Here is a 20,742-nt window from a genome sequence, read left to right on the forward strand (position 1 = left end):
TTCCCGTGATGCACAACACCTCAAAGCCACTGATGAATAAGAAGTGATGTTAGTGTAATTCCAGAAATGGCGATGGACAATAAATCAAATTCCCAGCACTTTTATGTTTTGAGTGGTCTGGGGTGAGCTTTCTTACAATTGAAGAGAAAGCCTTAGTGAAATACACATTTCTCAACTCTGTCTTCTACCTACACAGAGAGCCATATCAATGTTAAGACTTTTGCTTCAACTATCAAAAATGATTTAGAAAACTCAAGAAAAAAAAAAGACTATTGTATTTATTCTTTTTTTTTCTTTTTGCTGAGTGTGTCCTTTTTTCCTCTTGATGTTCCAAGGTTTCTTCTTTTATAGTTTCCTTTTGCTTAGAGAACTTTTTTTTTTAAGTAGGCTCCACGCCCAGTGTGGGTCTTGAACTCATGACCATGAGATCAAGCGGCACATGTTCTGCCAACTGAGCCAGCCAAGCGCCCCCAAAGAACTTCCTTTAGCCATTCTACAGAGCAGTCTGCTAGCAACAAATACTCTGAGTTTTTCGTCATCTGAGAATGTCTTTTTTTTTTTTTGAAAGATTTTATTTATTTATTTGACAGAGAGAAAGATCACAAGTAGGCAGAGAGGCAGGCAGAGAAAAGAGGAAGCAGGCTCCCTGCTGAGCAGAGAGCCTGATACAGGGCTTGATCCTAGGACCCTGAGATCATGACCTGAGCTGAAGGCAGAGGCTTAACTCACTGAGCCACCCAGGAGCCCCAGTTCTTTTTTTTATTTATCTTTTAAAATGTTTATTTATTTATTTGAGAGAGAAAGCAGAAGCAGGAAGAGGGGCAGAGGGAGAGGGACAATCAGACTCTCTGCTGAGCAGGGAGCCCAGTGGGCCTCAGGACCCAAGATCATGACCTGAGACAAAGTCAGATGCTTAACTGACTGAGCCATCCAGGCGCCCCTCCATTTGGTTCTTCTTTTGATCTTCTCTGCCTTTGCTGTGCTTTTCTATTTCTTTGCCGAGACCACTCTAATTTTTTCATTTATTTTAAATGTGTTTGTCACTCTTTCTCTAGTATTAGAAAAGGTCAGGCATATTGTCTAAGCTTGGTGTTCGTGAGAGTGAGGAAATTTACTCCATATGCTGCTGGTGGGAGTTTCAGTTGGTGTGGTCATTTTGGAAGGAAGTTAGTCATATACATACTCGTTTACCAAACAATTACACTTCTAGGAATTTGACCTGTGTAGATAAATTCATACCACCCAAAATAAAATCAGCATATTTTTATGTTATAAAAACATGAAAGAAAATAAATGTCTACCAATAGAGAGATAGTTAAAATTGTGGGGTGTGTGTGTGTGTATTTACAACCATTTAAGTGTTCGGCTACAGGGCTCATGCTTGATAATAGAGAAATGTCTCACATATTGTTACAAAGGAAAATTATTGCATGAATATCTCATGCACTTGTAATTATGAAAGATTAGGACATTTCTATGTGTGTGTAGCATGTACAGAGAATTATATGGCTGTTTACTGAAAGGTCAACCCCAGCCGAATTGCAGAGGCTGCCAAGAAATGCAAGAAGACACGTGCAATATTTGATGAGCACAGACCATCCCTGCAAAGGAGTATTCGTTCTTGGTCAAGCGGTTTTTGGGGGTCAACATTTTTATTAGCTGATTTGCAGCTTTATTTGTTCAAAGTTAAGACTTTGCCTTAGTAGTTGAAACAGAAAATGCTCTGATTCACTAGTTGTAGTTTGAGAACTATTTTTACACTCATGGTAGTAATAATGGCCCATGATAGACCATGGCCTACTTTCAGACTAGCTAAAATTGTTCTTTAAATCAGAAAGGAACATGGCTATGCCTATGTGCCAGAATCAATGGGATTGGTGCCCTCCCCTCTGTCACTTGCTAGGGAGGGCACCTTGGGATACTGAGGCATAATTATGATTACCACAGCCAAATGATTGCATCTACGTTCCGAGGCTTGGGTTACATATTTGCTCGATTTCACACCTTATGGTTACATACCTACCTTGATTTTGCCTATTTCAAATCCCATCTTTTGTTTCTGTCAGTTTTTGAAGCTCTAGTACTTTGTGTTTGCCAAAATAGGAGTGATTACTTCCTTGATCAGGTTGCCACCCCCATGCAGTTTGGAAAAGGGCTGGAGAAACCTTCCCAAAAAAGATCAGATAGAGTGTTGCCCTCAGAATGCCCACCATCGAGTGGTGACCTCAATGCTGATCCGAGCGCCCCGTGCTTTGCCGGGTCCAGTGGGCTGGCATGGTTGCTTTGCAGGGTACCATTCTGCTCACATGTTTTGGTCCTTTTTTGGCTTCTAACAACAAAGGCAAAGAAGACCTACGAGCAGAAGTGCCGAGACAAAGATGAGGCAGAGCAGGCTGTCCACCGGAGCGCCAACCTGGTAAACCCGAAGCAACAAGAAAAGGTACCTGGGAGAGCCGGCGGCCTGAGAAAGCTGAGATTTCTGCATCTGAAACTGAATCCAGTTAATAATCTTCATTAAAAATGGAGCTGCTTCCTCAGTCCCTGACAATATCTTCCTCTGGGCCACTAGGATCCTCTGACCCAGAAAACCCCTTGTCACAATTATTGAGTTCAGGAAGAGCTAGAAGAGTGTGGCCGGGGGATAGGACTGGGTTGATAAGAAGTTGGGGAGGGGGGTTTTGCTTTTTTTTTTTTTTTCCATCTTTCTTCAAAACTCAAGTATTTTTTATAGCCCGGCCACCTCCTGATTCAGTGATTACCATTTTATGTAATCTGAATAGAAGATTGACAGCAACCAGAGGCCAGGGGTATGTCTTTAGGAAAACAGAGGGCAAGATGTTCTGTGGCTGTTGCCCATTGGTGATAAGATTAGGGGGCAGGTTGAATGATTTGCTGAGAGAAACACAGGTAAGACCTGGGCTACACTGTTCTCTTCACAGTCATTGTAAGTCTGGTTGGCCTGTGGAAGTCTGGCCCAGCATTTCTCCTCTGTCCTTTGTCCTCACAGCTTTTTGTGAAACTGGCAACTTCGAAGACTGCAGTAGAAGACTCGGGTGAGGGGCTGCTCCCGGGGAGGGGGGAGGGTTTTTGTGGGGCTGACATTCCACAGACTCTGTCTGGAAAGGTAGTGTTATAGACCACACAGTCATTTATAGACAGACAGTGGGATTACTGAGCTATCTGGAGGGAGGGAAGGAGAGAAAGAGGGAGAGAGGGTATATCAGAACCTGGGAAAGTGAGAGGTAGCAACTGGGCCAGCAGTTTCTGTCGCAGCACCCACACTTAGGTCTTGGGCCTGACTTGGAACTGAATGGTGGAGAAGGTGGTGTTGGGCACAGGGTGGGGGTAGGGGGGAGTGTGATGGGGCAGCTTCTTTGTAATTAGGTGCTCACTCATTGGGAACATCTCTCTTAAAAGCCAATTTCGGCCCTACCAACTCTTGCTATGAAGGGAATAGGCAAGTTGGGAGGCCTTGTCATGGCTGAAATCTGAGATCCAAACCAGGTGTTTGCAAAGCACTCTAATCCCAGAATACCCTGCAGGAGACAAGACACTCATGACTGTGGCCACTTAGGAAGCGTCTAAATCCAAAACCAAAGAAACTCGACAGTTCTCTCCCTGAATCATTTTCCTGAAAATGGGAAGGAAGCTATTGAGGCTGAATTAGCCAAAGAGGACCCTGGCTGAGGTTCCTGCCAGGCTTCTCTCTCTTCTCTTGATCCCTTTCTTGCTACTTGCTTGGTTTAATGTCTAAAAAGAAAGTACTTGATTCATAAAGATGTTACGAGAAGGAGAGATGGCCCTGAACCCTGGCCTTCCAGGGTTCAGAGATCTGGGGTCCTTGAGAGCTCAGTGCTACTCCATCAGGGCAGGCTGGGCGGTGGGTCTGCACAGCCTGGTCCCATCCGTTTTCTGAAGCCAGGCCCCTCCCCTGCATTGCAGACAAGACATACATGATGCACATCAGCACCCTGGAGAAGATCCGTGAAGACTGGCAGAGCGAGCACATCAAGGCCTGCGAGGTACAGAACGGGCAGCTGCTTGGGAGGGGGTGGGTTTCCTCCCAGAACCTGGGGAGTCTGCCCTGGCAGACTCGCACCCCCCTTTATTAGAGGACCCCAAGTCTCATAGAATTGTTTGAGGGCAAATTAGAAATCAAGAAATCTCAGTGGAGGAGGGAAGGAGCCAGAGGGTTTTCCCCCAGACCTCATCTTTCTCCCGCGTCTTAGCCCTGACCATTGTGTCTGATGCTGCCCCAGGACCTCCTCTTGTGTTCGGTTAGCCCAGACGTGCCATAGCTGAGTCAGGGGAGTGGTGATGACGTCAGTATCTTTCCAGAGTCTCACCTGAACCTGCTGTTGGATAAAGAGAACTCAGGCAGGAGGCGAGCAGGCTTCAGAAGTTTCTACTCTCACTACACCTTTGATTTCATCATTACCCCTGCTTCGTTTTTAGCACATGGCCTCACAATTTCGCGGAGAAAATAAAGACATAATCTTTTTCTTACCAGTGGTTCTCAAAGTGAAGTCCCAGGATTCATAGCATCAGCATCCCCTGGGAATCTGTTAGAGATGCAGATTCTCAGACCTACTGAACAGAAACTGTTGGAGTGGGCTCAGCCTTGTGTTACTAAGTCCGCAGGTGATTCTTATGCAAATTCGAGCCTCAGAACTACTGATCTCCATCCTCCTCCCTTCCTTTTCTCCTGTTCATTGAAAAGGGGCTACCTCCGCCCTATCAAGAGCCTGTCCCGCCAGCTGGGCTCAAGATGCCACCATCCCGCTGTCCTTCCCTCACGCCTGTGCACAGCCTTTAGTGTGAACTTCTGCTCTTGTGATTCGCTTAACTTGGCTCATTCTTGGTTTTAGAACCTACTGGCTGTTGTGTCCTGTCTGCTTCCTTCTCCTCTCTTCCTAGCCAGGCTTCTTGAAGGAGTTGTCTTCACATCCTCACTGCCCTTTCCCTTTCCCTTTCCCAGCCGGCTGTGTCTGGGGATCCCCCCTGCCCACCCCTACCCTCTCAGGGCTGCTCGCTTGAGGAACTGGAGGTCTCCATGGTTTGAGGTCCAGCAGGCCTTTGTACTTCCTGATCTTATTTGATTTATATCTACTCTCTAGTACTGCGGGTCACTATCCCCTTCCCAAAACACTCTTTTGTTTTACGTCCTTGATTCCGCACTCTCATGGAAAAGCCTAGACTAAGGCCTTTTTTTTAAGGTTTAAAAAAATGTAAAGCAATATCATATACATTTTATGGACACATACATGTTTTAAAAAGCCTGCATGGGAATGATAAAATTTAGGAGAATGGTTTTCTATGAGGAAGGAGAAGGTGATGGAGACTGGGGAAAGCACACAAGGGCCTTCAACAGAATCGGAGGCAAATATGGCCAAAATTGTTGACCGAGTTAGGTGGTTGATATGTGGGTATTTATTACAGTGTCCCTATGATTCTTCCTATGTGCAATATTCTATAATTAAAAATAATAAGAAATTTTAGTATTTACATGCCACATAAATACAAAATATACTAATATGCTAAGTATATTAAATAAATAATAAATAAAACCTAAAATATACACTACATATAAATCCTAAAAGGTTTGCAGGTGAAATAATGTTATTTGCTTCAAAATACTCTGGGGAGTAGTTGAGTTGATGGGCATATAATAAAACAGAATTGGGTGTGAGTTGATAAATGTTTAAGCTGGTGATGGGTACGTGGGCATTCATTAGACCATTCTCTCTTGTGGATGTGTGAAGATTTACATTATAAAAACCTTCAAAATGTAATAGTGTTGCATTCAACGTTAAAAAGTACATTAACATAGAATATTCCCTGATGAATCAAATAGCATCCACTTTCTAGAATGATAGCTTTTTCCAAAAGTTGGTATTTGTTTATATCCCACTTTTCCCAAAAGCTGGTATTTGTTTATATATAAAAAAAAAACACCCCACTATTGTTCAGGGAGGGACTTCTCTAAAGAACTTTTTTGTTAAAGAGATTTTCAAAAATATGCGGAGATAGAAGGCAAGTGCAGGTTCTTCCATGTTCTCATGAACCGTCTTCCACAGTTGTGATCATCTTGCCATGTGAATTACGTCATAGGGACAGGGCAAAGGTTTGAGTTGGAGGCTCTGGCAAACTGCCAGATGGAGATACCCATTAGGCAGTTGGAAATGTGAGCTGGAGTTCAGGTTAGAACCTTGCTCTCTGGGTTCTTCATTACCTCTTACCTTCAGAACTATATCTGATCCTGCTTGTGCTAATACCATATGAGAATACCACTTGCGTCCTTTGCCTGTGATGAGAGTTGATGAGTTTCCCTGGTGGTGAGGGTAAGATCCTAAATGGGGCAGTAATCTTACAGATAATGAAGGTTGATACTGTTTCTTAAGTCATAGCCAATCTAGACAAATGTCCTCTTTCTCTGCCTATGTCTGGACATGGAGTTATGTTTCCATAGATGTTTGAAGCTCAAGAATGTGAACGAATAAACTTCTTTCGGAACGCGTTGTGGTTACACGTGAATCAGCTGTCACAACAGTGTGTCACAAGCGATGACGTAAGTCAAAGGTGTCCACGGAGGAGTCAGTAGAGTGGAAGGGACCATAGACATTTATGAGTCTACCCTCTCATTTGAGAGAGGTACAGTGACTTGCCCAAGGCCACACAGTGAGCTGATAGGCCCAAATAAACACCGAACTGCCTGACCCCTTTGCTTTGCTACCATGACTTTCTCTTGAAGGAATTCAGAGTTAGGGCAGGGAGCAGAGAAGGGAGACCCAAATGCAGTTTTGTTTTGTTTTGTTTTGTTTTTTAAGATTTTTAATTATTTATTTGAGAGAAAGAGAGACAGAGTGTACACAAGCAGGAAGAGGGGTCGAAGGCTGGGGAAGAGCGGGGTCCCTGCCCAGGACCCTGAGATCATGACCTGAGCCAAAGGCACTTAATCAACTGAGCCACCCAGGTGCCCCCAAATGCGGTTTAATTTATGGATGATGGAGAATTCACAGTATGACTGTGGGTCCCAGAGTGTCACTCCAGGACAGGTCCAAGTGCTTGCCCACTGACACTTGCCCAGGCTAATGATGAGGCCAGGGCTCAAGATTTACTTCAACAGTATTCCCAGGGTCAATGCCCAGGTTTACCTTGGGCACAGCAATCCTTGTGGGATTCTCAAACCTCGGAGGGATTAGAATTCAAATTATCAGGACCTTCTTTGCTGAGAAATAGCACCCTCACTTAGATGGGACAGCTAAACTTTAGAAGTTTAGAAGAACAGCTAAACTTTAGAAGAACAGCTAAACACCTGGGAGACCTATAGAATTGACTAGAACTTCTTCCAAGTTAGCACATTGTCTTTACATTTGTGTGTGGCACTAGTTTTGGTATCTATTTCCTTTGGCTATTGGTATTTTTAAAAAAGAAAAAAAAAAAAAACCACCCTCTTCCTGGCAAGGTTTTTATGCTGCCACAGAGATACATTTCTCACCATCTTTAAAACAATTTTAACACCGGATATGCATCAGAGAAATCCCTATATATGAGTGATATAAAAAGAGACTTGGGGATGTCTCTTTTTCTTTTTTAAAACAAAATTTGAAAGATTCAGCCATTCATCAAACCTGTTTTAATAAGCTGTATCATAGTTATCACTGACATACCTCTAGGTTGATTTATCTTTTTTATTTTTTTAAGATTGTTATATCCCACTTTTCCCAAAAGTTTAATTATTTGTTTAATTATTTGTCCGAGAAAGAGAGAGTGCACAGCAGGGGGGAGGGGTAGATGGAGAGGGAGCAGACTCCCCGCTGAGCAGGGAGCCCGATGCAGGACTCCATCGCAGAACTTTGGGATCATGACCCGAGCTTAAGGCAGATGCTTAACTGACAGAGCCACCCAGGTGTCCTGATTTATCTTCTTTTTGTTAGATGTATGAAGAAGTTCGTAAGAGCTTGGAAGCATGCAGCATTGAGAAAGACATTGCATTTTTTGTGAACCACCGAAAAACTGGACAGACCCCACCAGGTGACTGAAGCGCTCAGGCTGTGGGGTTATTTCAGCATTTCTGTGAGTCTTCTGCATCACGTGTCGAGATTGGAAGACACCAGCATCTTACTATTTTGTTTCTTGGTTCCCCCAGCCCCCATCATGTATGAGAATTTCTACTGCCCCCAGAAGAATACAGCCTCACAGGGAAAGGCCCCGGGGCCTAACTTAGCAAGGTAATAAGCAGCTACCTTTCACATGAAGAAAAATATATTTTTTTAAATGTTTTATTTTTTCAGCATAACAGCATTCATTATTTTTGCACCACACCCAGTGCTCCATGCAATCTGTGCCCTCTCCAATACCCACCACCTGGTTCCCCCAACCTCCCACTCCCCGCCCCTTCAAAACCCTCAGATTGTTTTTCAGAGTCCATACTTTTAATAAATGTTGCTATCGTCAGTGTTCTAAGCAATATTAGAATTGGAACACATCTACCACTGCATTTGCTTAGTGAGGTTGCTAGATTTGGGCAGGTAGCGTTTTTAGGACAAATGCTCAGTGGATTTTACCAGTCATAGTTTAAGGAGGGCTATATTACGCTTGAGTGTGATTATTGTTACTCACATACAAATCCTGTCTTTTTTATAGCTTGTGGAAAGCAAGGGTCAGCAGGCTCTGGCCCCCTGTGAGTCAACTCTGACCAACCTCTATTGATAGGGCCCAGGAGTAAAGAGTAGTTTTTACATTTGTAAATGGCTGAAAAAGGAGAAAAGGATACCGTTTTGTGACATGTGAAAATTACACAAAGTACAGATGTCAGTGCTCATATAAAGTTTTATTGGAACGCGACCATGCACATTTTGTTTACATTTTGTCCACAACTGGTTTTGCATTTGAGTTGACAGTTCTAACAAGGTTGTCCTCAGGGCCAACAAAGCCCAAGTCACTTACTGTCTGGCCCTTTGCAGAATGAGTCTGCTGCCCCAGCTATAAAGGATCCTGACAGAAAAGAAACTTCTATTTCACACAGTCAGTTTCACATCGAAGCTGCTAATTTCCATTTCAGTTTTTAAAAAGCAAAGGGAATATTTGAGGGGGCATTGCCAGACACTCATCAATACTTAAGAATACCAGGCTCTGTTCAGAAGAGTTCCTGGGAATTAGCTCCTTTCATCCTCACGGTGAGGGGGGAGCTGCTTGTATTTTCCATCTTACATGTGGACATGCTGAGGTACCCAGAGGTCAGGAAACCACATGATCACAGCAGAGATTTTCCTCCTGTCGGTCTGGGGTGTGGGGGCAGGGCCCTGTACATCCTGCCCGCAGCATAATAGAATGTCGGCAGCCTAGATTCCGGTGGGTCGGTGGTGGTGTAGGCGTTTTCCTTCATCTGAACTCTCCTGACTCTCCAGAACAGAAACCAGATCTGATTAGAGGGCTGTATGCTTGTAGTGTGAAGTCAAGAATTAGAAAAATAGTAAGAACTTATCTGAAAGACTTTGGTTTTCATTTCCTACAGGAGAGGACCTCTCCCAGTTCCTAGAAGTACACCAGGTATGACACCAAGAAAGACCTTTTGAAATGCTTATGTCATGTTTTCTCTCTTTCTCTCTCTTTTTTCCCCTAAAGATTTTATTTATTTATTTGAGAGAGAGCGTGCATGAGCAGGGGCAGAGGGAGAAGCAGACTGCCTGCTGAGTGTAGAGTTCCACATAGGGCTCGATCCCAGGATCCTGAGATCATGACTTGAGGTGAAGTCAGTTGTATAACTGACTGAGCCACCCAGGTGCCCCATCATGTTCTCTCTAAGGCTGAGTAGTTAGAATGCTGAGATAAAGGGAAAGAAGGGAATAAATAGAATCAAATTCTCAAGAGAATGAACCTATATTAGGATCTTAACATAATACTATTTATCACAGAGTGGACTTTGGTAATTGGTGGTTTACTTTATAGCTTACCAAAGAGAAATCCACTCTTGGGAGTATCAAAAGAAACACAAGGCAGTCATATGTAAGAGATTATTTGAACTTGAACCATAAAAACAGCAAAGTGAGATATAGTTTCCTTTGGATTACCCAGAAACATACCTGATAGAAGGCATAGATGTCTAGAAACATATGACCTGATATTATATATTTGGGTACTGACCGTAACTGGGTCTTTCACTAATCACTCTGGTCTTTTTCACTCAGAACTCCTATGATAACTCTGGGACAACCACACATGATAGCATTTTTTTGGGTTAGTTTTATTCCTTGGATAATTATAAGACCCTTGAGGGTGGCACTTGATTTTTCTCCTGTATCGCTCATAGCACCTAATAGAGCTGTGGGCACATAGGAGGTGCTCAACAAATATCTATTATTTGAATAAAAGAAAGATATACCTACCTGTGTTCAAGGGACTGAGGGAAGAGACAACTCCTGCTGCATATGGGAGCTTAGTAGAACTTTAGCTACTGAAAAGAAAACCAGGGCTGAAGTGGTATCTTTGAAAAATGTAAGGGTTTAAGTTATTTTTGTAAAACAATTACCACCAGATAACATGGGACTTATTTATGCCTATGTTTGAAGAAGACTTCACTCTAGGTGCTGCTCTCTGCACATGGATGCAAAAGGGCAATGAAATCATAGCAGTGATTTCCAGAATGTGTGAGTGAATCCTTTGGTTTATAGTCGTGCCTGCCATTTGTAGGATTTGTCACCAGATGTTTTCTTTTTATAAAAGGACAGTTGCTAGAATATTTCACTGGAATGTTTTGATTCCAGAAGGATTAAGATCTTACCATGAAACAAGGTGAACTTAATGTTGCTCTGTTTTTGCCTTCTGCAGATGATCAGGATTATTCTTTGGTTAATGACTACAGTCTGATCTACCAGTAACATCAATGGTAAGAACCTTTAATGTTTACATAATCAAGTTGCATTTAGAGTGGTGAGTGTGTCTGTGAGTCTTGGAAGCTCCTTTACAACACCACTGCAAGCAGCAAGGCCTTGCCTCAGGCTGGCCCTCGGTGCATGGGGTTCTGCAGGATGGCCAGTCTGGTTTCCATACAGCAAGGGGACTGGAGCCCATGCCATACGTACTTGAACGAAGAGATTCACCCTTCCCTAATTATTCTGCAGCTCGTTTTCTGCTCCTGTTAAGCTCTTTGTGGCTATAACACACTTACGCTCAAGGCAAGGATCACAAACAAAACACACGTGATCTTCACTGTTTAAAAGTAATAGTGTATGCCCCTATTTCTGAAAGGGGAGAAAGTCAAGTAAAAAGAAGTCAGTGAAAATGAGGCAAACACTGTCACACTCACCATTACACAAGGGCATTAAGAGAGTCATCTTGTCTCAGATTATTACTGCTCCAAACTAGCAAACTACAGGGATTCCTAGAGCTGAACTACAGAGCCAGCCGTTGCTGCAGAGATGGCGCTCTGTCTGGTTCTCAGACACTTGCAACATGTCTTCATGTTGCAATCTCAGTCTTCACAAATGTAAAGGAATGCCTTTGAAACCAAAAGAGTACTATATAAAACTCTATAAAGTATAACAGTTTTAGCCCAAATCGGCATATCTTGGGGTATGACAACATATGTACGTATGAGCAAAGAAAAGTCTCAAAAAGATATATTCCCAAACTAGTACTAGTTTTTCTTTGTCTTTACTTATGTTTTCCAGTTTGTCTACAGTGAAACTTTATTACTTATTTAATAAAAAAGTGTTTTTGAAGAGTTGACCTTCTGGCACATTCTTGATTTAGTGTGTTCCCGGGAGTGCCAGGAGTGGGCGTGGGCTGTGGGAACTGGACCAGCCTTTCTCCCATCCTCCCTGGTTTGGTGCTACTGTCACTTAGGAAATGGAACAGGTTTGAATAGTGCTCTGTGGTGGCTTTCTTTTAGTGTTTTATAGCACCAAAAAGTTCTTTAAAAAAATTATTAAAAATTTAAATTAAATTAACATGTAATATAGTATTAGTTTCAGAGGTAGAGGTCAGTGATTCATTAGTCTTCTATAATACCCAGTGCTCATTATATCACATGCCCTCCTTAATGCCCATCACCCAGTCACCCCTCCATCCCCCTCCCTTCCAGCAACCCTCAGCTTATTTCCCATGATTAAGAGTCTCTTCTGGTTCATCTCCCTCTCTGATTTTGTCTTGCTCTATTTTTTCCTCTCTTCCCCCATGATCCTCTGTTTTGTTTCTTAATTTCCACATGTGAGTGAGATCATATGATAATTGTCTTTCTCTTATTGTCTTATTTTGCTTAGCATAATACCCTCTAGCTCCATCCACATTGTCACAAATGGCAAGATTTCATTTTTTGACAGCTGAGTAATATTCCATTGTATATATATATACCACATCATCTTTATCTATTTATCTGTTGATGGACATCTGGGCCTTTCTCATGGTTTAGCTATTGTGGACATTGCTGCTACAAACATTGGTGTGCAGGTGCCCCTTCAGATCCCTACATTTGTATATTTAGGGTAAATACCTAGTAGTGCAATTGCTGGGTTATAGGGTAGCTCTATTTTCAACTTTTTGAGGAACTTCCATGCTGTTTTCCAGAGTGGCTGCACCAGCTTGCATTTCCACCAACAGTGTAGCACTGAAAAATTCATGAAGTGAGCACGTCAAACATTGCTTGTCTTTAGTCCTCTGAAAACACCTGCTTCATGACTTACGGCCCATTATCTAGATAGGACAGAAGCTGTGTTGTTTTGGTTACATAGAAACAATTAACTAGTATGTATTTATATTTAAACATGAGTCCTTAAATTGCTTAATAAATGTCTTTAATATCTAAACAACTTATCTGTGCAAGATGATGGAAATCAAAGACCTAAAATACCCAGGCCTCTGACTATGCATAACTTTCTGACTTATAAGCAACTGGAGTCTATACCTGGTCATCATCACTTCTTCATTTTGTAAGGTTCCTTTTTCTCATGGAAAGAGGCACGGCCCATAGTAGAGGTAGAGAGGGTCATAGGGAATCAGTGACTTGAGATTCCTGCCCTCTGGAACACCATGTTTATGATGGCTGCCCATGGTCATTGGCAGCTCCAAGAGTTTGTTTTATTGTTGTTGTTTTTTGTTTTGTTTTTTTTTTGTTTTTAAAAAATTAGTTATTTTTATTAACATATAATGTATTATTTGCCCCAGGAGTACAGGTCTGTAAATCATCAGGCTTACACACTTACAGTGTTTTTGTTTTCTTAACCTCTTCCTTTCCTACCCTCACCTACTTGCATAAAGCATGTATTCTAGTTGCTTAATGGTAACCTTTGACCCAGGAACTCTAGTTCCTTAGAGCTGAAGAATCTGCTGTTTGGATACTAAGGCCAACACATGTGAGCTCTGTCACTTCCTCGGGTTCATTGGTGTGCGCCAGCTCAACGCGTGGGCACTCAGCATAGGTGTGTACTACTGACAGAGTCAAAGAGAATTTTGTCTCTTACAAAGGAAGAAGGAAGGAAGTCTGTCTTAGTTAATAACTTAGCCAAGCAACTTATCACAACACTTAAAAGAGCTTGAGCCTTTGGAAATGAAATAGGAAGGTGTAGGAATCTGTGGTTTGTGTGGTGTCATTGATGCTAGCTACTGTGCCTGTTTTTAGTTGTAACATGTTTAGGTAAAGACAGATTATAACTTGTGTATCAAAAAATATAAATATGTATATTATTTACCAGAAAGCAATACTGGTGTTGTCACAACCCATTTTTCATCACTTTCTAAAAAAATTATTTCTTTGAGGGGTGCCGGGGTGGCTCAGTTGGTTAAGCGTTTGCCTTCGGCTCAGCTCATGATCCTGGGATCCTGGGACCCTGGAATCGAGTCCTGCATTGGGCTCCTTGCTCAGCGGAGAGACTGCTGCTCCCTCTGCTGCTCCTCCTGCTTGTGCTCTCTCTCTCTCTCAAATAAATAAAAATTTTTAAAAAAGATTTTATTTATTTATTTGACAGAGAGAGAGAGAGAGAGAGAATGTGTGATCTGTGAGAGGTGGGGAGGAGCAGTGGGAGAGGGAGAGCATCTCCAACAGACTCCTGTTGAGTGGGGAGCCCAACACCAGGCTCAATCCCAGGACACTGAGATCATGACCCGAGCCAAAATCAAGAGTTGGCTGCTTAACTGATTGAACCACCCAGTCACCCTAAGTTTTTCATCTATTTTAATACTTATTCCTCACCATTTGCCACCATTCTTTGGCCAACCAGACATATTCTCAACAGATAATATATCAAGGTGGGAGTGAGGAGCTGATGCGAATGGTTCATTCAAATGAAATGTCTCTGTTATTTTCTTTCAGAAAACAACTCCTTTTCTGGCTGGTGATTCTAGGACGTGGGAGGAAAACACTCAGAGCAGTAGCATCTGTAGCCAAGCTGTGTCAGTCATGAAACTTTGAAGTGAGACCTTGCTGTCATGTTTTGGTATTTTATATTGATTGCAGACATTTAGATCAACTGAGGTTAGGAAAGTTCTGAAATTTTTAAAAGAAGTTTACAGATTGCCCCAGACTGAAGAATTGCTCTTTTCCTGTCAGTTACCAACGTTGTGAATGAATTACGTTATCTCCTGGATCCAGGAACCTCTCTGGATTTGGAGCCTTGACTCCTCTTGTTGGGGGAGAGGTGGCTGCAGAGGGGCCCAAGCCATCAGCCTGTAGGAGCATCTTGGCTTTGGGGGCAGCGTGTCTGTGGAACATTCCACAGCCACACACGTCCTGAGTGGCGCGGAATTTTAAATCCCCTTCCTTTTTGGCTGGAGGACTGAGAGGCCATCTGATTCTACTTTCTCATTTTACAGATGAGGAAATGAGGCCCAGCAGTGTGAAATCCACTTCCTTACTGATTAGGGACAGAACCAAAACTGGAGTGTAAGCTTATCCCACATCACCATTCGAACTAATCCTTCCTGAGGCTGTGGTGCTCGTGTTGAAATTTCAGACGCCAAATGTTTTTGCCAGTGTCTTTTCAATTGGGAACATTACCAGGGTTTAAATGTCAGCTTTATTTTTGTATGACTCACTGTGTGTGCTGAAGTACAGAGCGCCATATTGAATTCATCTAAGAAGCCGTTGATTATAAAGTATGCCATTATTTTATGTACCACTGAGAAAGTTAGGTAGAGGAGTTGACCATTAATCTGTGACAGTTAATGGCCACGCCCATTTGAATTTGATTCGCGAAAGTGTTGGGAAAAAAGCACATCCTAGAATCCGTGCAACAGGATATTTCGACTCCATTGCTAAAAGGAAGTTTAGCGCTCCCATGCGAGTCCTCCATCCCGGGTCTTCTTCACAGAGAATCTTTCTGGAATTTTTAAAAGTGTTGATCTTAGCCTTCCACAGGTATTTGAGTCTTCCTTTTGTTACCCACAAACAGTGGGGAGACTTACATCCCTTTTGTGTAATATCTACACACCATGAGAAAACAGTACATTGTGGTGAATAGCAAACTAGCACTGCTACTTACTCGGTATGTTGTAAAATTCTGTTGTCACCAAGAACATGTATTTTCTTCTCCTGCCAGTGCAATAGATTTCTCAGAACTATGCATAAATTGATTGAAACAAAATTGATTATTTCCCCCCATTTAATGTAAGGTGTTACTGAAAGGGGCCGCTTCTTGTCATGACAGGAAACTTGCGTCAGTTGGATATCCTTTTGAGAAACTGAAGTTTGCAAAGGGCCATTGGCTTCCCCAAATTGAGCAGGCTCAGGAAATTTTCCTTCGAACTCAGAACATTCTGTTTTTAAGTATTTTATTTATTGTTGGCATTTCCTCAGGGATTTCACTTTTCTCTCTATTGGTCAGTGTCATTGATGTAAAAGTCTTATGAATTGAAAATATTTTTATTTTGTGGCTTTTTCAGTTGGATATGAAGTGAAATAAAGGTTCTTAGTGATTTGGGATTTATTTTGCATTTTTGTGATCCTCCAGGCAAAGTCGCTTCCTTGGGGAGGCACCGTCCACCGTCTAGTTTAATCCAGACTAGATTGGATCCCACGGCTGTGTCCTTTTCTCTCTCCCATATTTTCCTTGACACAACAAGATTCACGTTTGAAATTAATTGTTCCAAGTCTGGCTTCCCTCCTGGACAGTAACCTTCATGACAGCAGGTCCCTCTCTGTCAGTACTTCCTGCTGTGTCCCAGCACCTGACACACTGTAGTGAGTATGAAAGAGAGAAGACCTGGAGAAACAACCAATTGAGAGAGAACCCAGAGTGTAAAGGCAGTGAAGCCAGTCAAATAAGTATGTATGTTAAGTTTAGTAAATATGAGCTACCCTGAAGACCGTGGCTGTCTTAATTTGAGTTCTGCTGGAAGCCCACCCAGAGATAAGAACTTGAGTGCAGGTCCTTTTTCTGGGGGGGATGATCCCAGAAAGCACCTGTATGGGAGTGGGGAGGTAAAGGGGACGGAAGGAAGGGGGGAAGGGAGGGAAAGCAAAAGCCTACATTATCCAGCCAGTCAGCAATGCGGGCACTGGGGCTTCAATCTGGGGACTCCTGGGGAACCGTGTGGGACATGCATCTCAGGGATGGCTCCCCGGTGGGGTGGAGCGGTTCATATTCCTTCCCCACCTCTCTTCACTCACTGGTTGAGGACCACCCCGGGAGGCACGAATTCCCTGGCATTTCTGAGCTGCCCAAAAGGCGGAAATGGCCACAGAGTGGGGTCCAGATCACTGAGAGAGTCCTTGGGAGGGGCAGTTCCTGGAATCTGGGCTGCTGTGGGAGGAAATGCTAAGTACTGAGGGGATGTGGATGGTACCCTGACAGTGGCTGACCCCTGTGTGGGTCAGATCCACTGTGCCCACATGAGCTGGACTCCACCCTGCCACCACTTCTTCAAGTTCTGGTTTACACACACACACACACACACACACACACACACACTCACCCAGCAGGTTTAGTAGGACAAGCTATAGTCCCTTGCTATAGATGGTCCTGAGTCTAAAACTGCTATTCATCCTCTCCTTCCTCTACCAGCCAGTTATGGAATGAACTGTATTCTGGCCATTGCTCCCCGCTGCGCAAATTTATGTGTTGAAGTCCCACACCTCTGTACCACAGGACGTGACTGTGTTTGGAGACAGGGCCTTGAAAGAGGTGAGGAAGTGGAAATGAGATCCCTGGGGTGGGGCACTAATCTAGTCTGATCGGTGTCCTTCTAAGAAGCGTTAAGAGACACACCAGGACTGAATGTGCATGAAAGGACCTTGTGAAAAATAACCAGAAGATGGCCATCAGCAAGCCGACGGGAGAGGCCTCAGAGGAAACCAACCAGCACCTTAATCTTGGATTGCCAGCTTCCAGAACTGCAAGAAAATGTATTTCTACTGTTTATACCAACCAGTTTGTGGTATTTTGATACAGCAGCCCTAGCAAATTAATACCACACATTCTGGATGCCCTTCTCCCTTGGCAAGTCTACTGATTGGTGGGGGTGACCCAAACCCTCATCCCTAAGGGGTCTTAGCCCTTGGTTATCAGGCTCTTGTCAGAAGGAGAGGGAAAAGCAGACTCTCCACCGGCAGGGAGCCTGACATGGGACTCGATCTCAAGACCCTGGGATCATGACCTGGCAGCTGCTTAACCGGTTGAGCCACCCAGACCCCCCCACCACAGTGGAAGCCTTTCTGTGTCACCTGGTTGATACATCTCCCAGCAACCACGTCATGCCAGATGCTCTAGTCCAGCAGAGCCTGAAGTTGAAGAGATGGGAAGCACCAGTTTCCCAAGTGGGTCAGTGTGATCTCTGGTGGCAGAGGCCAGTCTCATCCCTTTGCTCCCAGACCTGTGTTTTCTATCTATTGGGGTCAACACACAGTACCGTATTATGACTGTATAAGCACCATATAAGACTTCATCTTTAAGACCAGCACCCCAATTCTGCAGCATATTCTCAAGCTGCCACCAACATCCTATCAGGACAGCAGCTTCTAGGTGACATGGCATGTAGCAGACAAAGTGGAGCCCATGGACCTTTCCCCATCGTGGCACCAACTTCTATAAAGTAAAGCTCTTGGTGTCAGGTATGCATTTTCAGTGGGGGCAGTATTGCTCATGGGGGGGGGGGTGAAAATTGGATCTTGATGGGAAAACTAATCTTTTAAAAAAAATATTTATTGGGTGCCTGTGTGGCTCAGTGGATTAAGCCGCTGCCTTCCGCTCAGGTCATGATCTCAGGGTCCTGGGATCGAGTCCCACATTGGGCTCTCTGCTCAGCAGGGAGCCTGCTTCCTCCTCTCTCTCTCTCTGCCTGCCTCTCTGCCTACTTGTGATCTCTCTCTCTGTCAAATAAATAAATAAATAAATCTTAAAAAAAATTTTATTTATTTGACAGAGATCACAAGTAGGCAGAGAGGCAGGCAGAGAGAGAGAGGAGGAAGCAGTCTCCCCTCAGAGCAGAGAGCCTGATGTGGGGCTTGATTCCAGGACCCTGGAATCATGACCTGACCTGAAGGCAGAGGCTTAACCCACTGAGCCACCCAGGCACCCCAGGAAAACCAATCTTACTCTTCTTATGTTTAAAGCACACACAGTGGTGAATATACAAATATCCAGTGTTATCTGTAGTATTAACATATCACAGGAGTGGCAATTAGAAAAAAATGTCTAAAAAGGCTCCATAGGATAATGAAAAACAATTTGGCAAATACCGGTCTAAGGTGATTTGTGGGATTTCATAATTATACATGAGACACTCTTTCAGCCTTTGGATAGCATTGTTGGCCAAGATAAGATCAGCAGAAAAGGAGACTCTGTTCTTGGAATCAGTCCCAGCAGAGGTGAATCTGCTCCTTCTAGAGTGGAAGGAGTTCAGTGGAATCACGTTTCCATCAAGTCGCTGGTTGGTCTCCTTGGGGGGATGACAACGTATTTAGGGGTCGACTTCAGGTTCAGGGACTAATTGTGCAGACATTTAGCAGCAGTCACGAAGGCAGGCCTGGGGAGTGGGGGCCCTTTTAAGAGTCTTCATCCCTGCCATTCAGCTCTCTGTCCATGAGTCCATGGAGGGGCATGGCCAAGGCCAGAGGCTGGTTGGACGTCCCCGGATGAGTCATCCTACCCACCTGGTTGCTCTGGATCTCCTTCGATGAGTAGCTTCTTGCAGGTGCTGCTAAGTAACACACATTTCACATTTTGCTGCCCATTCTTTTGTTTTGAGTCTTCTGATCCCATTCCCTGATCCATGAGTCAAGTCATGCACCATTGCCTAGCAGTCCGCATCTGTGCTTACCTGGGGCTCCTCCTCTTTTCACACCAGGCTGATGACCGACTGTGTTACTCGATGCGCTGCCCACGGGGAGCAGTTCTCTTCATCCTGGAGGGGTGTCATGGAGCAGCTGTCCACATAGAGATGATCAACAGTTAACATGCAGACCTGATTTACTCTTGAGCCGGATGTGAGTGTTCTGCTCTTCTCACCCACCGGGTTGAAGGAAATGTCCTCTGAGGCCACAGATATGAGCTGGAAGGAGAAACATGGGTGCAACAGAGGAAGTTGGTGGAGGTGTCTGCATTGTGTGACATCCTGGCCTTCTGGATTTGCCCCTGCCTGTTCCAGAATGTACCAGAATGCCCCCTGGATCTGACTTGGGGAGGGTCTAAATAAGGATAAGCTAGTTTGGAGTAACATTATTTCACGTTCCTGTTTCTGTTTCCTTTGTAACTTTTTGGGTAACTTTTATAAAATGCATTTCTGTCCATGTTACCAAAGAGGCTTTCTGGCTTTCTTGTCAGTCCTAGTGATCCGAGCTTGTAATTCTATTTGGTATTACGATGGCAGTCGACAACCAACCCACTCTATTGGTCCTTATAATTACGTTTCACCCCATATCTCTCAAATATCAGGAATGTTGTATAAAACCATCCCCCTGAATCCTGTCCTGAGTCCCTACAGATGAGGTCTCCAATGATTGTGATGCTTCAGCTTGGTGGTCATCGCCACTCCACTTCCATAAGCCGTGAGATCCTTGTGACCATCTGGCTGGGAAGGGGTCTGATTCCAGAATGCCATTTTGACATCTGAGCACCATTTCTTTCTTTTTTTTAAGATTTTCTTTATTTATTTGACAGACAGAGGTCACAAATAGGCAGAGAGGCAGGCAGAGAGAGGAAGGGAAGCAGACTCCCCGCTGATCAGAGAGCCAGACGTGGGGCTCGATCCCTGGACCCTGGGATAATGACCTGGGCCGAAGGCAGAGGCTTTAACCCACTGAGCCACCCAGGTGCCCCTGAGCACCATTTCTGATACTAACTATCTTAGTTTGGGTTCCTCAAGGAGGCCTGGAGACCAGGAGTTCAAGAGTTTGAGAGTTCGAGAGTTTGAGATCAAGTAGTTTACTTCAGAGGTGAACCCAGAGAACACTAGTAGTGAAATGGGAACTGAAAAAGGGAAGAGAAGGAAGTGAATAGAGACTGTGTTATCAAGGATGTCGCCACTGTGGTCAGTTGGAGCTGAATCCCACAGGGGACTCTGGGAAATACCACAGAAGGCAGATCACAGTGTTAGTCCCTGACAGGTGTGAGGGAGCTTTGCTAAAGCTGCTATAATAAGGTACCATACTGACAGGCTTAAACAACAGAAATGTGTTATCTCACAGTTGTGGAGTTTAGAAGTCCAAAGTCACATGGTCAGCAGAGTTGTTTTCTTCTAAGGACTGTGTGGGAAGGAGCTGTTCTAGATCCCTCTCCTAGCCTGGTAGATCGTTATCTTACTTCTCTGCAT

At 43.9% G+C, this 20,742-nt stretch overlaps 1 protein-coding gene and 1 long non-coding RNA gene across 2 annotated transcripts in view; one reads left to right on the plus strand and one right to left on the minus strand.

Annotated features, from left to right (window-relative positions):
- Positions 1–15,916, plus strand: part of PSTPIP2 (proline-serine-threonine phosphatase interacting protein 2) — a 69,004-nt gene extending 53,088 nt beyond the window's left edge. The window contains exons 6-14 of the mRNA XM_082699309.1: positions 2,290–2,440; positions 3,008–3,053; positions 3,943–4,022; positions 6,470–6,568; positions 7,938–8,034; positions 8,150–8,231; positions 9,518–9,552; positions 10,831–10,888; positions 14,309–15,916. Coding sequence (XP_082555435.1) covers positions 2,290–2,440; positions 3,008–3,053; positions 3,943–4,022; positions 6,470–6,568; positions 7,938–8,034; positions 8,150–8,231; positions 9,518–9,552; positions 10,831–10,880 — 640 coding nt within the window. The 3' untranslated portion in view covers positions 10,881–10,888; positions 14,309–15,916. The remainder of the gene's footprint in view (positions 1–2,289; positions 2,441–3,007; positions 3,054–3,942; positions 4,023–6,469; positions 6,569–7,937; positions 8,035–8,149; positions 8,232–9,517; positions 9,553–10,830; positions 10,889–14,308) is intronic.
- Positions 8,819–10,453, minus strand: LOC309848127. Its single transcript, XR_014302830.1, has 2 exons — positions 10,389–10,453; positions 8,819–9,404 (listed from the first exon to the last, which is right to left on the minus strand). It is a non-coding gene; the product is annotated as an uncharacterized lncRNA (long non-coding RNA).
- Positions 15,917–20,742: the final 4,826 nt, after the last annotated feature.

This window comes from Mustela nivalis, assembly GCF_964662115.1.
Source record: "Mustela nivalis genome assembly, chromosome: 14".
Classification (NCBI taxonomy): domain Eukaryota; kingdom Metazoa; phylum Chordata; class Mammalia; order Carnivora; family Mustelidae; genus Mustela; species Mustela nivalis.